The sequence below is a fragment of the Hylobates moloch genome, unplaced genomic scaffold (genome assembly GCF_009828535.3).
Source record: "Hylobates moloch isolate HMO894 unplaced genomic scaffold, HMol_V3 SCAFFOLD_2, whole genome shotgun sequence".
NCBI classification, from domain to species: Eukaryota; Metazoa; Chordata; class Mammalia; order Primates; family Hylobatidae; genus Hylobates; species Hylobates moloch.
Genome location: NW_026652277.1, coordinates 22,235,136 through 22,258,047, shown reverse-complemented (window position 1 = coordinate 22,258,047; position 22,912 = coordinate 22,235,136). Strand labels below are relative to the sequence as shown.

The window sequence follows — 22,912 nt, the reverse complement described above, 5'->3', positions numbered from 1 at the left end:
GACATTTGATTCTCAAGTTTTTTGGTCTCAACCCTTTCACACTCTTAAAAGAGGACCCTCAAAAGCTTTTGCAGATGTGAGTTGCGTCTGTGGATATTTACAGTATTAAAAATTAATATAATAAATATTAGAATATGTAGTTTCTTTAAAAATGAGAAAACCATTACATGTTAACATTTTTATGAAAAATAACTATTTTCCAAAAGCAAAAACATTAATGAGACAAGTAGCATTGTTTTACATTTTTGCAAATCTCCGTAATGTCTTGACTTAATGTGAGATAGCTGGAATGTCATACCTGATTCTGCTGTCAATCTGTGTGGTGTTATGCTGCTGAAGTATGTGAAGAAAATCTGAACTCACACAATAATGAAGTTTGGAAAGTTGTTAAAGCATGTTTTAACAACTTTTTTGGATAATTGTAGATATTCTTCTTTGATACTACACCAAAGCTTGACAAGAGGTAATTTCTCAAAGCTTAGTTGCATTATGGAATCTGAAATCATATCAATGAACTTTTTGTACTCTTCATCGAAATCCATTGATCTGTTTGCATGCATTGTTCTGAATGTGTGACTTTGTCAAGGCATGCACTTGCCATTTGGAACACATTGGTTCACTGAGTTATTTGACTCTTCCAAATATTGACACATTTCATTATACAGTATCAAAAAGTCATAAAAGTGTCACCACAAAAGTCTTTTACATATTGGGAAGCGGTCAGGCCTAGGGTGGTGGATATAAGTTTTTTAAAAATCAATTTTTTACTTGCAATCTCAAATTTTATCACTGGCCACAAGCCCTGTCCGTTGTTTTCTGTGAAATGACCACATGTAGCAAGCACCCCAGCATAGAGGTGAGCCTAGCAGCTTCATTCATTTTGTAGCAAACATCAGTCACATGCCCAGATCTGAATAAACATAGACTGTCGGTTGTTCTTTCAAGTAAAAGTGTTGTTTCATGAAAAAGGTGGCCAGTTCAGCTCATAACTCAAACCATCACAAAAAACAGTTCTTAAGAAACCATTCCTTCTTTATAAACAGAAGTGCTTTATGTATATTTCCTGCACAGAATATTGAAAAGACCTGTACTCCTGGGTCTAGATTTGATACATTTAATGTTATGCTTTCATGTGTTTACTAGATGCCTACTTGTAGGACACAACATCTTAGCCAGAGGTTCAGCAACTTATACACAGCTCACAAGTCGTAAAAACCAGGATGTGTGGCTTCAGAGGTTTCTGAAATGATGCTGGGTTTCTTAGATGGTGCTGGTTTTTTCCATTGGGTTGTTTTTTTTTTAATCACAAACACTACTAATACCCATTGGTGCCACTGTTTGACTTATGCTAAACTGCTAGCAGTTCTTCCCACCATTGTTTTTGCAGTATTTATACAAACATCAGGACAGTGAAAAGGCAAATGTCTCAGTACTATTATAAAAATAGTTTTGGCTTTGTATAGTTTTGGTCTCGGGACCCCAGGGTTCTGAACCATGCTTTGAGAAATGCTAGTCTAAGTGAAGGAAATGGTCTAGGCTTGTCTCCTAACTTCTGAAGTCCCCACACACTGGATCCACTTCCCAAATATACCCTTGTCCTGTCCTGTCTTAAAGTCTTAGCCCAAGCAAGCCATTTTGTGCCCCTGGAATTACCCCTGGGGAAATCCCAGCCATCCTTCAGGGCCCTTGCCAGCACCAGCTCTTTCGTGGAGCCTTGGCGGTACTGCTCAGGGCACACAGGACTCTGTCTGACTTTCCCAGGGGAGAAAGCCAGAGTGACCTGTAAAGTCACATGTTGTTCTTTTATGACTTGTTAACCTTGTGTAAGTTGCTGAACCTCTATGACCCTCCGTCTCTTCATCTGTTAAAACAGGGATAATTTTACCTACATTTGCAGGGATGTTTTGAGGATTAAATAAGATGCATATGTATTGTGTCCAGCGTGAGGCATGGCATATGGGAGTTAATGAATCTTGGTTGCCTCATTCATTCTCTTGATGTGTAAGTGCCTCAAGGGCAAGTATTTTGTTCTACTTAACTTTTTTTTTTTTTTTAATCCCCCTGCAATGCCTAAGATAGCGCCTCGGACAAGTAGGCATCTGGTAAACATATCTTGGAGTAAATTATACTTGGAGATTGGATATTCTAGGTTTAATTTGCCTTGCTTTTCACAATTTCATCTCCCTTTCTGGCTTGTGGCATAGATAAACTCTGTTCTTGCCAGTGCTCTCAGTTGTGATGGAACCTGTACATCTGGCATCAGTTCATGGCTTAAACTCTTGGCCTTCCTTTTCTATTTTTTTTTTAATAATTTTTTATTGTGAATTAATTTAAACTTGGATGAGTTTTGTGTTTTGTTGTTCCCAAACTAATGATCAGCATTTGCATACAGATGAAGCTTCCCAGAGAATCAGAAGCAGGGTGGATTATATTGTAGGAGGGGAAACACACGCACACACGCACACACCAACAACTTGGTTAAGAATTCAAAGTAGAGGCCGGGCGCGGTGGCTCACGCTTGTAATCCCAGCACTTTGGGAGGCCGAGGCGGGCGGATCACGAGGTCAGGAGATCGAGACCACGGTGAAACCCCGTCTCTACTAAAAATACAAAAAAATTAGCCGGGCGCGGTAGCAGGCACCTGTAGTCCCAGCTACTTGGAGAGGCTGAGGCAGGAGAATGGCGTGAACCTGGGAGGCGGAGCTTGCAGTGAGCCGAGATCGCGCCACTGCACTCCAGCCTGGGCGACAGAGCGAGACTCCATCTCAAAAAAAAAAAAAAAAAAAGAATTCAAAGTAGAATAGTTTCTTCCTATACCCAGCAGCATAGGCAGTGCTCAAGTATTACAAATGTCCCAATTTTTATAAAGTATTTGGGAACATTTTGTTAAAAATCAGTGTGTAAAGGAAGGTACTTGTGGTCCATATTCAGGAATCCCTTAAGGAAGGAAAGTAGACCATGGCAAGTAACAGTTGTCAGACATGGCTGTGCAGAGGGGCTCTGGCTGTGGTGGTAGAACTGTGGTGGTAGAATGAGTTCTCAGGTTTGCCTTCATGAATGGTTCGCATTATCTATCTCCATCTGATGAGTCAGCTTTGGGCTGCTCTGACTCGCCCCAAGAAACATTGAACATTTTCCCTGGGCCAGCAGCAGCGTCCCTCGGATCTTCTAGTCCTGGGGGCACTGAGCACCAGGCGGATGGAAGATCGGCCCTGGGGAGACCCCCTAGCCTGGTCTTGGCTCCCTTCCCCAATTTGAGGAGTCCCTTCCGTTCAAGTTTCCACATCTGTGAATTGCAGGAAGCTCACATCCTAGTCAATGCCTGAGCTGCTTGATGAAAGCCAGTAATCAAAAATTTTGATTTCTTTGCAGATGGCCAATCTAAAAGCCACTTTCACTTTTCCCAAGTCAACTAAGTTCATTTAATGAATGGCTAACACAAGTAACCCAGGGCAATAGATACCTATTCATCAGGTGGTCGAGAAGCCAGTGGCTGGCTGACCTCACGATAGTTAGGGGTGTCCAGTGCAGGAGGGGAAGGGAGCCCAGGAAATTGGCCTGTGATTCTTCTCCAGCCATTTATGCAGTAAACACAGGACATCTGCTGTGTATGAGACACCGTGATTGTCATCCATAAATAGGAATTCACCAGACCATTTGTTTCCCAGCTTTTCTTTTGAATTAAAATCTTCCACAAGCCACGGGAAGTTTCTCTGCTTGGACTCTACCCCTAAAGCCTCCCCGTCGGCCTCTGAGGTAGACTCAGGTCATACTAGACAACCCAGAGCTCTGAGGCAGAGTTTTGAACACCACTGCAGTAAGAGCACAGACTGCTGAGATCAAGGGCCATGTTTTCCTCCGCTTTGTACCTCTACACTCAGCATAGGGCCTGGCACAAAAGAGGTACAAATAACTGTGTGTCTTTGAAGGAATCTCCAAAGTAAGTGGGGTCAGAGAGTGGCCATGGGGGACTGATGTATAGCACGCAAGGAAAGAGTGTTCATCAGTAACTCTAAGACGGGAGAAAACAATGAGTGTTGCAGAAAAAAGTCAGCACGCGAGGATGTGCCCAATCTGGAAGATGTAACGTGGGGAAAGAGGCACTTAACGCCCCTGTGGTCCCACTGCAGCCAGCTAGTGGGACTCTTCTTTAAGATAACAAGACTGACTATTTCTGGCAGTTGATACAAGGAGCAAAGTGTGGGGCTGATCCAGTGTTGAGTAAGTTACTGCTCAAGTAAGTGGTGGTCAGGTTTTCTAACTTCCAGCAGGTGGACAAGAACCACAGAAACACAGGTGAGCGTGACAGAGTCAGGGCTGAAGAAGCAGCCAGTGGCCAGGAATACCTGCAGAGAAGGGGGCACAGGCCAGACAGAGAGCCATGGTCAGGGAGGGATGAGAAGCCCATTCCGCGTGGGCTGCGAAGCAGAGCGGGTGCTGCGCCGGCTCTCTGCTCCGCCCAGAGTCATTTTCATATTTTCCGCGTGTGAATCCCAATGCCTCCTATGTGCATGTTTTTATTATTTCCTTGTATTTCAGGGCTCTACGGTGGCTAGAGAAGCTAGTGACAAAGAAAAGGTAAGTACCTTGCTGTATGTCTCCCCGTGTCCTGGGGGCATGATCACGCACTCCCAGTCACCTTTACTCTTTCTTTCTAGTCTCCCACCCCTGCCATTGCGATTCTTCCTGTTCCCCATTCTGCTGCCACCAGCCAGAAACACTTTATTGACCCGATGAGAGTTCTACTTAATTTCTGTTCATCAAATTGTTGAATAGTGAAATAGTTATTTATTGCAAGCATGGTCGGAAGGAACATTCCACATGCAACTTGCTCTTGAAAAACACAGCCACCTGTGCAGTAAACTTATAATCGAAAATGGCACTGACAGCTGAGAGTGCGTTCCTGCAGGTCAGGGAACCAGGACCTAACACTGCTTCACCAATATCAAACCGAATGTGACCTGAATACATTTCTTTGCATCGATGAGTCTGCTTTCTCACCTGTAGAATGTTAGCTTGGATGAGCCTCAAACTCCTTTCCAACTATTAAGACATGATTCAAGTATTTTTTGCCGAAGAAATTAAGAAGGCTGCATCTCTTTTTCTCTTCCTGGCTTATTGGACATTAGGTAGTATTTGAGCCACGTTTAGTTTACAATGCAAGATTATAGATCGAGTCAACTTGAAGGATTGGTTTGAATAGGAATTTAGGAAGTAGCTTCCTGCATGTAAACCTAAACTAACTCAAGTCAACACGTGCTTATGTAAAGGGTACATCGATACTCTTAGTTATGCCTTCTTGTCACCTTGGGAAGTGCCTTTTTCTTAACTATTCCATTTGAAAACAGGGCTCAAAGTTGTTTGAAAGTTGTTCTTTTAGAATGATAGCAGTTTTGAGTTGAATTTTGTAGATTTGCAAATCTACTTTTGTTTATTCATTCAGAGGTGTTCGTGAGTATTTTTGTGGCTACTATCCTAGCTTCAGGGGCTAAAATAACAAGACACACAGAAAGATCTAGCAGGGGATGCAGACCTCAAATAGAAAATTATGTTATCATGGGGTGAACACTCAGACAGGACACTCAGGGAGCTCTAGAGCACATAGCAAGGGCACCTGGCTTAGGCTGGGCAGGGTCAAGGAAGGGCTTCCTGCAGGAGATGATGTCCAGAAACCTGAAGGGATCAATAGGAGTTAGGCAGAGGAAGAGCGCAGGTGCAAGGGCATGAGAGTCAGGGTGAGGAGCATTTGGTGCATTTGCTGCAGGGAGAGAGGAGGCCACGGAGGGAAGGAAGCCAGACCTGTCGGAGAGGCCGATGAAGTATCCCGGAGAAGATGCTGGCCTGAGCTGGGATGTAGTGGAAGTGGATGAATTACAGAGAGATTTGGAAAGACGAATCTACAGAACTGAGGGATTGAGTGCCAGAGGTGCCAGGGAGTGTGCATAGAGGGAAGGGGGTTAAGGATGACCCCCAAGTTTCTGGTTTAGGCAGTTGGGTAGGTAGGTGTTCATTCCACTCCCTGAAATAGCAAACGAGCAGGAGGAGGAGTTTGAAATGTCAGTTATCGGGGAACCTGCCCTGATATTCACGTAGGTTGTTTTCTATTTTTCCTAAGCGTCGGCCGGCTTGAGAAATAAAGGTACAGAGTACAAAAGAGAGAAATTTTAAAGCTGGGCATCTGGGGGAGACATCACACATTGGTAGGATCCGTGATGCCCCACAAGCCACAAAAACCAGCAAGTTTTTATTAGGGATTTTCAAAAGGGGAGGGAGTGTGCAAATAGGTGTGGGTGACAGACATCAAGTACTTAACAGGGTAATAGAATATCACAAGGCAAGTGGAGGCAGGGTGAGATCACAGGACCGAGGCGAAATTAAAATTGCTAATGAAGTTTCGGGCACCATTGTCATTGATAACATCTTATCAGGAGACAGGTTTTGAGATCAACCGGTCTGACCAAAATTTATTAGGCGGGAATTTCCTCTTCCTGATAAGCCTGGGAGCACTATGGGAGACTGGTGTCTATTTCATCTCTGCAGTTTTGACCATAAGAGACAGGTGCACCTAGAGGGGGCTGTTTATAAGCCTATACCTCCAGGCACATATTCTCTTTCTCAGGGATGTTCCATGCTGAGAAAAAGAATTCAGTGATATTTCTCCCATTTGCTTTTGAAAGAAGAGAAATATGCCTCTGTTCTGCCTGGCTCACCAGTGGTCAGAGTTTAAGGTTCTCTCTCTTATTCCCTGAACAATTGCTGTCATCCTTTTTTCAAGGTGCCCACATTTCATATTGCTCAAACACACATGCTGTACAATTTATGCAGTTAATGCAATTATTACAGGGTCCTGAGGCGATATACATCCTCCTCAGCTGACAGGATTAAGAGATTAAAGTAAAGACAGGCATAGGAAATCACAAGGGTGTTGATTGGGGAAGTGATAAGTGTCCATGAAATCTTTACAGTTTATGTTTAGAGATTGCAGTAAAGACAGGTGTAAGAAATTACAAAAGTATTAATTTAGGGAACTAATAAACGTCCATAAAATCTTCACATTCCACGTTCTTCTGTCATGGCTTCAGCTGGTCCCTCTGTTTGGGGTCCCTGAGCACAGTGGCTCTCAGCTGAAAAAAGAGTGTGAGAATCTTCCCAGGAAGGACGGTTGGCAGAGACAAGAAAGTGGGTGAGGTCACCCAGGAGGAGTGTGTGGAGAAGAGAAGCATGTCTAGAACAAGCCCAGAATCACCTTTTACAGGAGCCAGGAGACACTGGGTCACTCACTCAGATACCGATTGAGCGTCTGTGATGAGTACACACTCTGCCAAGCATTGTAAGAAATGCTTCGTGGAACTAGGCTGGTGCAGTCCCCATCCTCATGAAACTTTCACTCTAGTAATTTCCCAGGAACCAGAGAAAATGAACTTCCCAGTGTCAGATGCTTTCGCGAGGCCAGGTAGGGTAAGAATGGAGAGTTGTCCAGGGATGTATCCACAGGGAAATCGCTGGGGACCTGGTCGGTGAGGGTGAGTGGGGACCAAAGCCAGATTGCAGCAGGTAAGGAGGAAAGAAGGAAATGGTGGAGGCTTCTTTGGCCATTTGCCCTTTTACTGTACATCAGTGAATGTACATTTTGAAAATTCAACCTTCGTGTAAAACCCCTCTAAGGCACTGGCTTTGGCCAGAAGAGGCAGAAACAGTGACTGTCGACTTCCATGCTGCCATGAGTTAATGTTTCTTCCAGGTACTGAAGACTCAGCAGATATTTCAGTTTTAGCCCATGAGAAGCTCAGAGGCTAAATTTTGTTGAGATTTTCTCCTCAGAGGAAATACCAGAGCGTATACAGAGTCACACATGCTCTTCAGCATCATACGACAGGCCAGCCCCTGAGTCACATGATGCCCCATGTTGGTGGGTCTGTTTTTACTTTCTTCCAAAGTTCCTTGGGACTACCACTAGCAAGATTTTTTTCCTTCATTCATTTTGATTTCTTCAGGTTCAGTCAACAAGGGCTTGGTCCTGCTCTGACAGTAAACACTGCCAACACGGACAGTTACAGCTAATGGCGTGGTTGCTGCTGAAGCCTAAATCATAAAACAAGGGCACACAGAGAGAAAAGCCACATGTATTTGACTTCCTGTATCTGTAACGGTCCCTGCGAAGCAGGATATTCACTTACCTATCTTCCTTTCCACTGTTCCACCTGTAGGACTTAACACACTTTCCAGAAACCCAGGGCATGAACCACAGTTTACTGCCCTCCTCACCAAAAAATGTTTAGCCCCTTTATTGGTATAGCTTTCTATGAAAAGAGAATAATAGACTTTGTTTGACCGAGAACTCATCTTTCTAGGACTCTGCTAGGATGCTTTTATCCTGTATCTAATACGAACATGTAGCCATCATTCCTTAAAACATCTCCCTAGGAGGTAGGCTTAGAGGAAGTCACAACTGGCACTGGTTGAATACAAACTATATACCAGACAGTTTTAAATTGTACATGAATTATGTCATGTAATCCTTAACAGTCACCAGATGAGATCGGTGCTGTCATTACTTCCTTTGAGTGGATGAAGTTGCTTAACTGACAGGTTTAGTAACTTCATCCAGGGTCCAGTGCCAGGGTTTGAGCCTGGGGTAACCAGCCCGATAGCGCACATTTCTAACCACTATGGCACACTGCCTTGTAAATGTTTGTGAGTTCATGTCTCTCCTTTAAGGGCATATTATCAAAAAGTCATGTTAATCCCATTGTGAAAATGAGGAAAAAGTTACTACATTGACAAAAACATTGTTTCAGAGTTAAATATGGTGCTGAAACAGTTGATTCTAAAACTTGATTTTTTTTTCTAAAGTAGTGAAATAAATTATTTGGTTTCATACTATGTTAGCAAAACAATTTATATTTCCTCTATTTGAAGAGCTTGAGCATTTTTGCTCATACTTTCAGATGTACATATTTGTAAAACTTGTACATATAATGCAGTTTTTATCACTGTGTCTTACACTGTGCAAACGTTAGAATTGTCTACACAGTTGCCCTGGGGAAGAATTCAGTGCCCCAGCCTTCTTTTTGTGGTTGAGGTTTCTAATAACTCTTATTCCAGAAGGCAGAGGCTGCATAAAGCTACCCCACCCACCCTTCTGTATTAGAAATGCTCACTTGGGAAGGGGAAGAGGAAATAGCTTGAAGATGTGGAATGTCAAAGTAATAGAAATTGGTAAATGATGGAGAGTGTGCCTGCCTTGACAGTAGGATGGAGATCAAAATGTACCTTCATTCATGCACAGTAAAAGGGCAAATGGCCAAAGAAACATCCACCATTTCCTTTTCTCCTCCTCACTTCATCACCTGCTGCAGTCTGGCTCCCACCCACCCTCACCGACCACACCCCCAGCAATCCCAGACAAGAAAGAGAGGAGGCATTTGAAATGTCAGGGTGGCATCAGAACAGAGATATCCAATAGGCACGAGAGGCTGCACGGGGGGTCTTAGCTGAAAACAAAGGGCTTGGGAATCCTCCGTGGAAGGACGGTCAGCAGAGACAGGGAAGTGGGTGGGTCACCCAGGAGGAGCGTGTGGAGAAGAGAAGCACGTCTAGAACGAGCCCAGGGGAAAGTTGTCATTCATGGCTCGGTAGAGATTATGCCATGCCTTCTCTCTCTGATACGGCAGTGTTTTGTAGGATCTAGAAATGTTTATTAAACTGTAATAGATCAAATGAAATGTATTAATAGAGCTGAACTCTTTTTTGGTTTTTTTTTTGAGACGGAGTCTCGCTCTGTCGCCCAGGCTGGAGTGCAGTGGCGCGATCTCGGCTCACTGCAAGCTCCGCCTCCCGGGTTCACGCCATTCTCCTGCCTCAGCCTCCCGAGTAGCTGGGACTACAAGCACCCGTCACTACGCCCGGCTAATTTTTTTGTATTTTTAGTAGAGACGGGGTTTCACTGTGTTAGCCAGGATGGTCTCGATCCCCTGACCTCATGATCCACCCGCCTCGGCCTCCCAAAGTGCTGGGATTACAGGCATGAGCCACCGTGCCCAGCCAAGCCGAACTCTTAAAAACATTGTTTGTTTTTTTAACTTTTAAAAAAAGTCTTTGCTTTCCCTTTTCTGCCAACCTTTGGGTTTTCTTTCCATGATCAGTTAGGATTTTTGACTCTTCCAAAAAACATACCATTCATTGTGTTCACAAATCATAAACACTCCTTTTCATGATCAGACATCATGGGAACAAATGCTGTCAAAACAGTCTACTAAATGCTATCAAAACAATCTACTGGTACCTCTGGTTTGAAATATTTGGGGAAGGCTAAAAACACTTATTTACTACATTTTAGCCTTTTATAAATGAAATGATTTGCAAGAATATTCATTGCTATTATATATATATAACTATATTCCTTTCCAAATGATCATTATGGTACAAAGAACAATCTTTCTAGTGGGCTGGGCATGGTGGCTCATGCCTGTAATCCCAGCACTTTGGGAGGCTGAGGCTAGAGGATAGCCTGAGCTCAGGAGTTCAGGACCACCCTGGGAAACATAGCGAGACCCCCAACTCTACAAACAATACAAAAAACTAGCTGGGCATGGTGGTGCACGCTTGTGGCCCCAGCTACGTGGGAGGATTTCTTGAACTCAGGATGTCCATGCTGCAGTGAGCTGTGATCACACCACTGCATTCCAGCCTGAGTGACAGAACAAGACCGTGTCTCAGAAAAAAAAAAAAAAAAAAATCTGCATAGAGAATCTCTGGTGACATAGTTTAATTAGTAATCTCAATTCTCATTCTTCCCAGGTTTTCTTTCATATGAGTCATTATAACTGTTTTAATTTTCCATACTTTTAACTTGTTGATGACAAGTTTTGAAACTGTCATTTCAAATATTTAGCATTATAGGTGCAGACAAGTCCCATCTCCTAGATTGTAGCTTGACATGTAATTAGTGTGATTTGCATTAGCATAATCATGAAGATGGAACTGAAGGAAATAAGTTATATTCTAACAATGGAATCACTTTCATGGCAACAAGTCTCAGAACATGCATGTACAGATGTCTTGAGTTTTTTTTAGGAGCAGAACAGTGCTTTAAAAAAAAAATAACCATTGTCAAATTCTGACAGCTGCTGTGACTTGTTTTATTCTTTAATTCTTTCCTTTTTAATGGAAGGGCATCTCCCATTCATGGCTCCAGCAGTTTCGCCTCCTCTAAATGAGACAGAGAAATGCGAACCTCCCTGGTGGTCAATCTTTTCACAGCTGCGCTGCAATTCCAGTGTGACATCAAATTAGTAATTATAGCTGAGCGGGCTGCTTTTTACAAATGACAGTCTTAGCATGCTGCCTGCTAGCGAGCGACTCAGCAGGGGACCTGGGGAAGTAAAAGAAAACATAACTGGACTCACTTGATTTCTGGGGGATTTGACCTGACTCTTTAGAAAGCCCATGTTCTTGAGAGAGAGAGTCCTGGGGATTTACACAAATATGCATTTCGTTCATCATCCTGCACAGTTCTTCTCAAAACTCATGTCTGATTTTATTAGGTAAAGTAAAGCATGTGTAATGGAGCCGTAGGGTCATAATAAGAAGATTCCTTTTAACATACAGCCTTCCTGAAACCCGTTTGAAAGAAAACAGCTGCCCTGCAATTGGCGTTTGTGTAACTATATTGGCAATAATCATTGTTGACACTTTGATAATGGGCTACAAAAAGCCGCCTTGTCGATTCTCAGGCACTGTGAATTGCACTAGCAATTAAGTGACTGTCACCGTCTCCGACATTTTACCTATTACCAACTGAGGGTTTGAGAGGATTAATCATTAATACCCTTACGTCTAAAAATGCTTTTCGAAACCAGTTTTCAACACTTCTTTTGTGGTCTTTAAATTGTAACAAATTGTAATTAATTACTACCCCTATCTGGTCATCTGGGCTGCCGTTGAAGCGAGGTGGCCAGGGCGGCGGGCTCCCCAAACGTGACACAAAAGCACAGCAGTGTATCCTTCTGGAAATCTTTATTTGCCGCTCAGCTAAGAAGTGCCTCCTTTTCCACTGTGGGCGGATCATCGGTTAAAGGGGGGTTGTCAAGCTTTTTAGGCCCTCAATTCAGCTAATGCTTTAACCGCCTTCTGTAAAATTCCTTTTCTTCTGAGATAGAAGGGAATCATTCCCCTTTGCCAGCCAGTGTTAGGGACACCAATCCTACTACCCAAAGTGCAGGGGAAAGTTTCCCACTACGGCAGAAGCAGGGCTTCTTTCTCAGACCTTAAAGGCGGCACCAGTAACATCCACAAGAGACATTTTATAAAAGGGAGATTTGGGTGAAGGACTCCAAACAGAGGGTTAGGGGATCTGAGTCCCAGCCCTGGGGGCACAGGGCTGCATTAATGGGGTTTCAGTATAGGTCATCTGACTTTGTCCTCGTTTGTAAAATTAAAAGATTGGCTTGCATCATTGCTCCTCATGCTGTAGTGTTGGTGAGAATCTCTTGTTTCAAATGAAGCTTTCCTGGACCTTCCTTCAGAGATGTGGTTCAGCAGTCGGCCCCACTTGGAGAAGTCCTGGCCTGACCATCACAAAAATCTTCTCTGTTCCAGATATAGATTAAGGTGATTGCTATGATTGATGGGGAAAAAAAAAATGTTCTGTTCAGCAGATATAGATAAGAACCCCATAAACCATGAGGGGTATTCTGGAAATGAAGTTTTAAAGCTTCATTTAGAATTTCTCCTAACTGGTAAGCATGGCACGTGACAAAGAGAGGATCACATGCAGTGACTCTTGTGAGCACTTTCCAGATTTTCACTCAGATGACAGCATTAAAATCCTCAAGGCTTTATGACTTATGGCTTATGGTGCTGCATCAGCTCTCATTTGCCTCAGATTAATTTTTATCTCACTGGAATGAAATCAACTCAGAGTATCCCAAGCACACATGGAGCAGTGCTGTTAGGTATGGGAATGTCTTCAAGCTAACAACTTAGTCAGTTCTAGAAAAAGTTGGGGTGGAGAGAAGACTTCCAAAATTCAGTATGTGGTCTGAATTTAAACCAAGCTGCTACAGATGTATAATTCTTAATTAAATAATGATCTTTAACATGTTAGTATTAAACCAGAAATCTAGAGGAGTTAGCAAATTCCTTGAGTGTTCAGCCTTTGACATTTCTTAGATTATCACCATAGATATCTGCACCAGAATCTTCTGTTCCTACTGGAAGGAACCCATCCTGTAGGTCCTGTTTTGTAGGTCTTGTATGCAGTTCAGCTGTCATATCCCAGTTTGTGGAGGAAGACCAAACCGTCACCTTTGACATCACCACATAGAGCTGTGGTCATAAAATATGACAGTCTTAAAAAAGGAATAAATTTCACTTTTTACATATTAGCTTGAGGGAAAATTGCCAACAGCTAGGTCTTGCCGGCCCTAACAATTATAACTTACGCTTCTCCAGTTTTGCGCAGCTCACTTACAGCACTGTTTCACAAGTATGTTGAGGTGTATTCTCTTTCCACATTCATACATAAACAGATTCAAAATAAAAATTATAAGATGTTCACATCTGGATGCTAGTCACAGATGTTCACATTCTTACTGTTTTCACTGTGAAAATTAGAAGTTATTAATGGCCTCTTAGATAATTTCTCAAACCATGAACTTGTATAAACATTCTGCTTATGTAGTTAAAGGAGGTTGGCATATGTACTATTTGTGCAAAACCACCCTTTTTCTTTGCTACTTCTGTATGAACTTTATCCGTATCCACTAATTTGCCTTTTGATGTATCAAATTTGTGGCTTAGATGTTCCGAGAAGCAGAACTGATTTTATTATAAATCTCTAGCATCTCTTATTACCCCAGAATTGATACCACATATGATGTTATTCCATCAAATTATTTTTATCCTAGCTCCAACATAAGGATTACCTAAAATTCCTTCCCTTATAGAAATACTTGTGAATTATGTTTTCAGTTCCGTAGATTCTGATTTTTATGAAGATTTTTGCAAGCACAGCAAAAGGGGTTTTATTCTTTTTTGCAAGTTTATTTTCATTTGGGTGAGCTTGGAATTACAAGTAAATCAGGAACACAAGCAGTTCTAACATAAAACAATAATTACTACATATTTTTTATGTGGAGCATTCAGCTCTGAGTGTCACAGTAACAGCGTATCAAAAGGACACCCGGCAGCAGTCTTTGACATCGAGGCTTACAATTAGACTTAAAAAATAGTAAATAGGTTGCCAAATGAGCATATCGAACAAAAAATTCATTCCAAAATACAAGTCCTTTAATCACAGTGTACTATGATATGTATTATCCTTTGCATTAAAACCTAGTGCCAAAATCCTGTTTGCATTAGACACTCAAGTGTGACTGGGTGCATTTCTTCTTCTCAGTAAGGTTTCCATCCAGACTAAAATAAAAACTTGGCTCTATATTATAAAGATTTTGGCTGTGTGCATTTTAGGTTCATGTATTTTCTATTTCCAGTTATTAATGGCCATTTACCCATACAGTTGGCTCTTGTGTAATTAAAGTTAGAATGATCATTAAAAATCCAATGATATTTTAGTTTGAATTCTGTTTAATGTTTCAAACTATAGTTTGAAATTTGTGATTTTTAAAAATTTTGTGTCATCTAAAAGATAGTTTTACTAAATCTCACTAAAAGAAAATGTTCATATAACTTCTGGCTTTACTAAACCTTAAAATATCCAATATTGCTAAACTCCATATGAATGACAGCAGTTATGCATCAAATCACAGAACCTAATGAAATAAGCACATATGTACACACACACAAGTTAATTCCCACTTGAAACAAAGCATTTAACTCTTTTGGTACTTAGAGATTCTGCAGAAGTTCTTAGTCATTTGGAATTTTTTTTAATTATTATTATACTTTAGGTTTTAGCGTACACGTGCACAATGTGCAGGTTTGTTACATACGTATCCATGTGCCATGTTGTTTTGCTGCACCCATTAACTCGTCATTTAGCATTAGGTATATCTCCTAATGCTGTCCCTCCCCCCTCCTCCCACCCCACAACAGTCCCCGGAGTGTGATGTTCCCCTTCCTGTGTCCATGAGTTCTCATTGTTCAATTCCCACCTATGAGTGAGAACATGCAGTGTTTGGTTTTTTGTCCTTGTGATAGTTTACTGAGAATGATGTTCTCCAGTTTCATCCATGTCCCTACAAAGGACATGAACTCATCATTTTTTATGGCTGCATAGTATTCCATGGTGTATATGTGCCACATTTTCTTAATCCAGTCTATCGTTGTTGGACATTTGGGTTGGTTCCAAGTCTTTGCTATTATGAATAGTGCCGCAGTAAACATACGTGTGCATGTGTCTTTATAGCAGCATGATTTATAGTCCTTTGGGTATATACCCAGTAATGGGATGGCTGGGTCAAATGGTATTTCTAGTTCTAGATCCCTGAGGAATCGCCACACTGACTTCCACAATGGTTGAACTAGTTTACAGTCCCACCAACAGTGTAAAAGTGTTCCTATTTCTCCACATCCTCTCCAGCACCTGTTGTTTCCTGATTTTTTAATGATGGCCATTCTAACTGGTGTGAGATGGTATCTCATTGTGGTTTTGATTTGCATTTCTCTGATGGCCAGTGCTTTTTAAGCATAAAAGTACTAAATAAGTAATATTAAGCAGGAGTTTTTTAGATGTTGCTTTTTAGCTCCTTTTTACCAGTTCTGCTGGGAAGCAAACAGTGCTACATCTCCTTTGCTCTCATAGAATTCTGTAATTTTTATACCACAGGTCTCTGCTAAAAGGCAGCATGTGTTTAGAAATTCTAAAAATGAGGGCTCTAAACTTTGTAACTGTCCTGATACGTTTTCCCTTTTTTAATCCCAACCCCCTGGCCAAATCTGTCCTTAGAGATCATTGATATCTTGTATTGAACCCTAGGGCATAAGTAATTCTGTCGAGAGGCTGTTACACACTGAAAGCCGACGCGTGTGTTGGTTATCTTCAGGCTCTGACTCAGCTGAGTGTGCATCTCACTTCTCACATTCATGTTGTGTCTTAGTGACACACAAACTATTTTTGACCGTGACTTGTATTATCACACAGTGTGTTTCTTACTGTTGACTTACAATAGACTTGCTGAGGCCTGTGATGCTGTGCTTCAAAAGCCAAAAACTTTTCAAAATGAGGGAGAAATGTCTATAATAAATGTATTATATATATACAAATGTTTATAATAAATTTTCCTTTTATAACTCATAGCAAGTTAAATGTTCCCAGTGAGTTCACTGCTCCCTAGGAGTGAGTTCACCATTCCCTAGTATTTTGGTTATATTTTCTGGCTACTAAGATTTCAGCTTCTGTGGATTTTTGCTTTAGGTCAGCAAAACAGCATTCACTCAATTACCCACTATTATAGTGTGCTGAAAAAAACTAACCCATGGAAAATTAAGGTAAGACAAAATTCAGCAAATTTCTGTCTTTGGCCAGATACATAAAATCATTACATCTTATTCCATATATTGAATAAATATCATAAATTTCAAATTCTTTATTCAGGAATTTAACCAGTCCAATTTTTATTATAAGATAGGAACATTTTACTCTCATTTGGGTTTCAGTTTTAAAAAAAGTCTTTTCAGTGAGGTTTCCTACTGGGAATAGCTTTTGCAGGTGATCGCAGAGGTTTTTCTAGCCGGGAGAATTCACAATTGAGGTTTGCAAAGCAGAGTAGGGAACTAGAGCCACCAAGACAGGGAGGTCAGAGCCTCGGGCCGTGGCACCTTCGATGCATCCTGTCTCATGTACCCTCTGTGTTCCCGGTGGGTCCTGTGTAGTGAAATGAAATACTAACTTTGCCCTCATATATGGTAGGTTTGTGTGCAGTGTGCAGTAACAAAAGTGTCTTCCAAATTTGAAGGCAGTATGTAGAGAATTCATGTGACATGTTTGTAGCTAGCAGATAAAACCTAAAAACAAAGGAAATTTTAAATATCATTTAAATAAAGCTTGTCCAACCTGCGGCTCATGGGCTGCATGGGGCCCAGGACAGCTTTGAATGCGGCCCAATACAAATCTGTAAACTTTCTTAAAACATGATGAGATTTTCTTGTGTGTTTTTTTTTTTTTAAGCTCATCAGCTCTCATTAGTGTTCACTGATTTTATGTGTGGCCCAAGACAATTATTCTTCCAGTGTGGCCCAGGGAAGCTAAAAGATTGGACACCCAGGTTTAGATTACCGACATCATAAATTTTTTTTTTTAATCATCCGGGTATCAACTAGAAGATATCCTAAGTTTAAAGACCCTATTTTAGAAGAAACAAACATAGTAAGTTACTGTTGCCAGGCACTATGTGCTTTGTGTCATTTGATTTACACACTAACCCTATTACATAGGTACAGTATTAATTTCCCATTATAAAAGGAAACTGAGGTTTGGGCAGATTAAGCAACTGGCCCAGAACATCACAGCTAGTGTTAAAATGTTAAATATGTCAATATATTTTTTTAAAAGAAATATCTTGCTCTGGATTGACCAGTGATGAGCTTTTCCTAGATCCATAAGCCATACTTGAGAACATGACTAGCATATAATGACGTTTGTATATAACACACTATGTGGCAGGCACCATTTTAGGCCTTTTTACTTGTGTGAACTATGTAATCCTCACAACCCTGTGTTTGCAAATCCCCCTTTAAAGATGGAAAACCAAGTCACAGAGAGGTTAGGTAACTTGCCAGAGTCACATAGCTAATAATTGGAGTTGCAGAGCTACAACCCAGGCAGCCTGGATCCAGTGTGTTCACATAACCATGGGCTTCAGTCTGTCTCCTACGTGGAAACCTGAGCCATGCCCAGTCGACCTGGGGTCGGGCATCACTCCACATGACAGTGAAGGGCTCATTTTATGTGAACGGGAAGCAGGACAGCCAGGCTGCAGGGGGAACAGCGTCCCTCTGCTGATGCCTGTGGCTGTGTTTGTGCATTTACACATCACATTAGCGGAGATGAATGCCACTTGGAATCCAACCCACCACAGCAGATTACTTCATGCAAGAGAGAAAACAGCCCTGCCTGTGCTAGCCTGGCTCTGCGCTGGGCTGTATTTACTCACGGGGCCTCAGCTGGCCTGGGCCTTGGAGCAGCTCGGGGGCCCCCCACCCGGGCAGGAGTCCCAGCTCAGGACTAGACGCACGGAGGAGGATGGGGTGGGGAAGAGCAGTTCCCTCCCATACCTTCGTCCCCTCCCAGCAAGTACAGAGGGTCGTACAGCAATCGCCCCGCCTTACTTAGAGGCTCTGATCTGCACAAAACTGGCCAGAGCTGAATTCAGAGCAAATAAAGACTCGGCCGGCCGCCACTTCAGAAAGGTTGCTGACCGCTGGCTGGAAGCCGGCCTGGGAGAGTCCACAGCTGAGAAGCATTTCTGAGCTGTCTTTAGTTAGCCCTGGGGGTTTCCTCCACCCTCTGGCTGTTTCTGCACTGAACTAGAAAAGATATCAAAGACACTCATTACAGAACCAGACCCAATGACTACAAGCTTGGAAAACTCTACGCGCAAATAATCCAGTATTTAAAAGCAAAGTGTAGAATCTGTTGCTACATTAAGCTCTCGCTGCCCACAGTTAATTTTCTGCTGCTCTGCAGACGTCATCTTTGTAGGCAGTTTTACACCAAGAGTTTATTAAGTTCATTAAATCATAGTATAGTTTTCCACATTAAAGAAAAAAAGATGTTTCTAATATAAACACTTCATTATCAGAGAGACACTGAAATTTCTTTTAAAAAGCTAAGCTGTAAGATTTTCTTGAGAGTGAATCGTCGTCAGGTGACTTAACCTTTGTCATCTCGTTTTTTTGTTTCTTTCTGTTTTTGAGATAGGGTCTTACTATGTAGTGTCACCCAGGCTGGACTGCAGTGGCGCGATCGTGGCTCTCTGCAAATTTGACCTCCCGGGTTCAGGCGATCCTCCTACCTCAGCCTCCCAAATAGCTGGGATGACAGGCACACACCACCACGCCTATCTTATATGTTTTATTACTTTTTTGTAGAGATGGAGTCTCACTATGTTAGCCAGACTGGTCTCGAAATTCTGGGCTCCAGTGAACCTCCTGTCTCAGGCTCCCAAAGTGCTGAGATTGCAGGTGTGAGCCACCACGCCCAGCCTATCTTGTTCTTAATAAAAAATAGTTAAGTTTTTAAAAAAAAAAAAAAAAAAAAAAAAAAGTCTTTCAACCTGTAATGCCCGTTTTAAGTCTGTGCGCTTTATTAAATGCTCACAGTGATGATGATGATGGGGGTGGTGATGGTGATTACAAGCACCACTATTTTTGAATCTGTCACATGGTTTCTGGTTGAGTTCCCAGCACAACTCTACCTTAGCAGAATGATTAAGGTTCCCATCTCAGCTCATCACTCACCAAACTCTGCGACCTTAGTTAAATTGCATGATCTCAGTTTCCTTGAATGTAAAACGTGAATAAGAATAATAGTTAAGGTTGTTGCAAAGACTAAAGGTAGATGATAGATGTGAATAAAATGACGCACACAAAGCGCTAAGCAGGATACCTAAGGCTGCTGCATGTGGTAGCGGCGGTGTTTTCCCCCTTCTGCATCTATGGAAACAGGCTGGAGAGGTCCAGGAACCTGGCCCCTGGTCCCTGGCAAGCAAGGGGTGGAACCAGGATTGCAGCCTCGGGATTCATGACCCCAAAACCTTCGTGCCCCTGAGCCCTCTGTCTTGCAGCAAGCATTTGGGAGGTTGATATCTGTAGACCAGTGTTAGATTCCATGCTGGCAGCTGCCCTGCCAGGATCCGCCTTCTCCTCTTGATCCTTTCAATAAGCCCTTAAGTCTTTTAACCAATCTGGGTGCCCTTTTTTGAACTTGATCCAATCTAAATACGTCCCTAGTGCCTGTGAAATTCACAAGTCAGCTTAGTCATAGAGTACATGGTGTCCAGAGTTTTATGAGGTAGGATTATACTTTCCCTGTCACATGAGGTAATTCTGCTGGGGTGAACCTGAAGTGGCATTCATCTTCATTAATGTGACTTGTGTTACAAACACACATCCAGCGTGTAATTTACTGCCTTGTCTGGGGTCTGTCATCTCTGCCTTCAGGTTTCTCACATTTATACAAAACCAGAAAAAAACACCCTCTACCCTTCTTTTCTTACACATATAAAATGAGTTGTGGAATTGAGGCAGATATCTTAATCCTTGACACCCCCACCCACACACCTCCCATCGCCAACACATAATGACACAAATGCCCAAGGTGTCTGCTGAGAAAATTACGATTCTTCTCCATCTCTCCTGTTTGTGTGTAGGTCTGGCTTCAACCCTTTTTTCCAACGTGCTTCCAATTTTCTATTTTGGGCAGTGCTTATCTTTTCACTGCCCTCTGAGTTTTGTTAAACTTCAGAACCTTGCATTTCATTCTTGGTGAAACTTAATTATGTTTACAGTTCTAATAGGAGAGAAACCTTATAATCTAGTGTGATGAACTCAAACATTTTAATACTGTGCTGTCTTCACATTCAAGGTTTGTGGGAATGGAGGGGTGCATGTATTGCATTATTTTAAAATTATTAATGACAGATTTAGGGGGTAAGTCTAGCAGGCGCATCCTAAAATTTTGTGAAGAATGGCGTTGCATTTTCATTTCTTAAAGACTCAATAACTCAGCATAAAAGTGTTTGGAATTAGATCATTCTCTCCCAGAATCTTAGTATTTATCTTTACATCTTACATACACATCCTGCTTTATTTTCTACCTACCTGCTTTCACATCATTCTCCCGTACGAGATTACAAACTCCTTTACGCAGAAATTGTGACCTATTCATATTTGCATCTCTGTACTTGATTCACTCAGTAACTGCTTATTGAGTTGAATCTTGACATTTCTGGGCCTTGCTGTACCTGTTTTGTAAGGATTAATTCTGTTTGGCTTATAAAGATTGTGGTTATATCTAATTCAAAGTTGCAAAACTGTTTAAATTTTCTCAAAGTTAGTAGCCAAAGCGACTAATTTAGAAATGCATAATTTCTGTACATCTGTGTTGGTGTAAATAGATGTGACTATGTTTACATGCATGTCTATACTTTATAAATAAGAGGGGAAGTGAACAGTTCGAGCATGTGAAAGATGCAGGAGATGGACCCAGGGAGTGTTCTTTCATTGCCCTGAATAAGGAGGGAGGAGGAACAGTGCGGGAGGCAGGAAGGACAGCATCTTGTTTCCTTGGATTATTTTGTTTTCATTTGGTTCACACCTACGGAAAAGAGAACCCTTCCAGGTTCATCAACATACAGGCAAAGGCAGTGCATGACATTGGATTTCTTTCTGCTGAAATAAACAAGCTATGGTTAGCTGAAAGGGGTGGGAGATTATTTTGAGCTCGTACTGAATGCAGGTTGCACAAAGTTAAATAGAATAATCCACACTGTTTTAAAACTATATGCCTATATTATCCTGTTTGCTGCAGTACAAGCTACGGTGTTTACTGCTCATCATCCATGTTTTGATAGTCGCTCATTGCTTTGTGTTGGTTGCCATAAGTGCAGTTTACTTGTTAGCTCACCCTCTTGTTCATTTGTAAAAGGTAGAACTCTCATCTTAATACGTTTATGTTAAGACTTTTTTTCTTTGATATTGTCCAAATGAGAAGAGAATTTCCTTCTTGGAGTGGTGAACAGGAAGGCTTGGAAGGGCAGATGGCTAACCTTGGGCTGCATGTTCTCCCTGGTGCAGAAAGTAGATATGATTATGGATAGAGCTGTTCTGAGACAAGGTAACATGTTATTTGTAATGTGAGCCCAGCAACGGCTACCCAAAAGTGGGAGGAGGGACGGAGTTGTGTTGTACCAGTAAGGAAATTGAGGGTTCCTGGGAAAATATTCCAATAATACAAATTTTATACTTAGAAGACTTCTTGTAAGACAGTGAATCTAAGAAAGCAGTCAGGTTCATTCCTCTGAAAAACATGAAATGTGTTACAAAAAGCCTTATAATATGGAGTCTGTCTGACCCCCACCCCGCTGCTCCTGGGAATGCTTCCAGAGGTTGCAGCTCACTGGCACCCCCCGGTGGTATTCAAGCCTTCTCCTATTTTATTGTTTGGGTAAGACCCCTGTGGTGGTGAATGGGATGGGGGCGGTGAAAGGGGCAAACTTCAATGTCCAGGGTTGGAAGGTGTATGTGGTTTTTTTAGGTTTTATTCAAGCGTCTTTGTCAGTCTTTTTCTCGTTTGTTTTAGGCCAAAGAACTGCCAACTCTGAAAGATAATGATTTCATTAATGAGGGCCAAAAGATTTATATTGATGACAACAACAAGAAGGTCTTCCTGGAAAAACTAAAAAAGGATGTTGAGGTAAGAACAGTCAGTGTAGAGGCCAGACTCATTGTATAAATGTCAGCCCTGTTGGTTTTTAGGAGCTTTTTAAACCATCTATTTAAATCTTCAATCAAGGCAAAAACCTGCATACTCTACCTTATCAAAGTCAGACATGAAGGGGTCTCATGTTACATGATCTGGTTTAAAGCAAACGCATGCCAGTTTAGCAGCCCTCTCATTTAGGCACCAAACACAAGAAAGCACCTGCTGTCATCCGCTGGGAATCCCCGGCCCCAGGCCCCTGTATTCTGTATTGGGGCTGAGCTGGGGGACTGACCTGCCCACACCAGCCAGTTTGGGAGGGGCCAGGGGAGTACTGGACTCTCTGTCAACCAGCAGAGCATCTCAAAAACAAATGTTCAGTCACTATTAGAGTCTTGGCACTTTTCCCTCTAAAGCACATGTCAGTGCTGGTAAACATAGCCTGGGTCACTTAATGCTTTCCTATCTCCACCGGTCACCACAAACCATGTCATGAGACCCAGTGAGGCCCCCTTACACATCGTGGGA

At 42.0% G+C, this 22,912-nt stretch overlaps 1 protein-coding gene across 2 annotated transcripts in view; it reads left to right on the top strand.

Moving 5' to 3' along the window:
- PIP4K2A (phosphatidylinositol-5-phosphate 4-kinase type 2 alpha) overlaps nt 1-22,912 on the top strand; it is a 180,218-nt gene that overhangs the window by 142,064 nt on the left and 15,242 nt on the right. For both annotated transcript variants that reach the window (XM_058432231.1, XM_032169558.2), the window contains 2 exons: nt 4,540-4,578; nt 22,265-22,378. In XM_058432231.1, the coding sequence (XP_058288214.1) occupies nt 4,540-4,578; nt 22,265-22,378 (153 nt within the window). The remainder of the gene's footprint in view (nt 1-4,539; nt 4,579-22,264; nt 22,379-22,912) is intronic.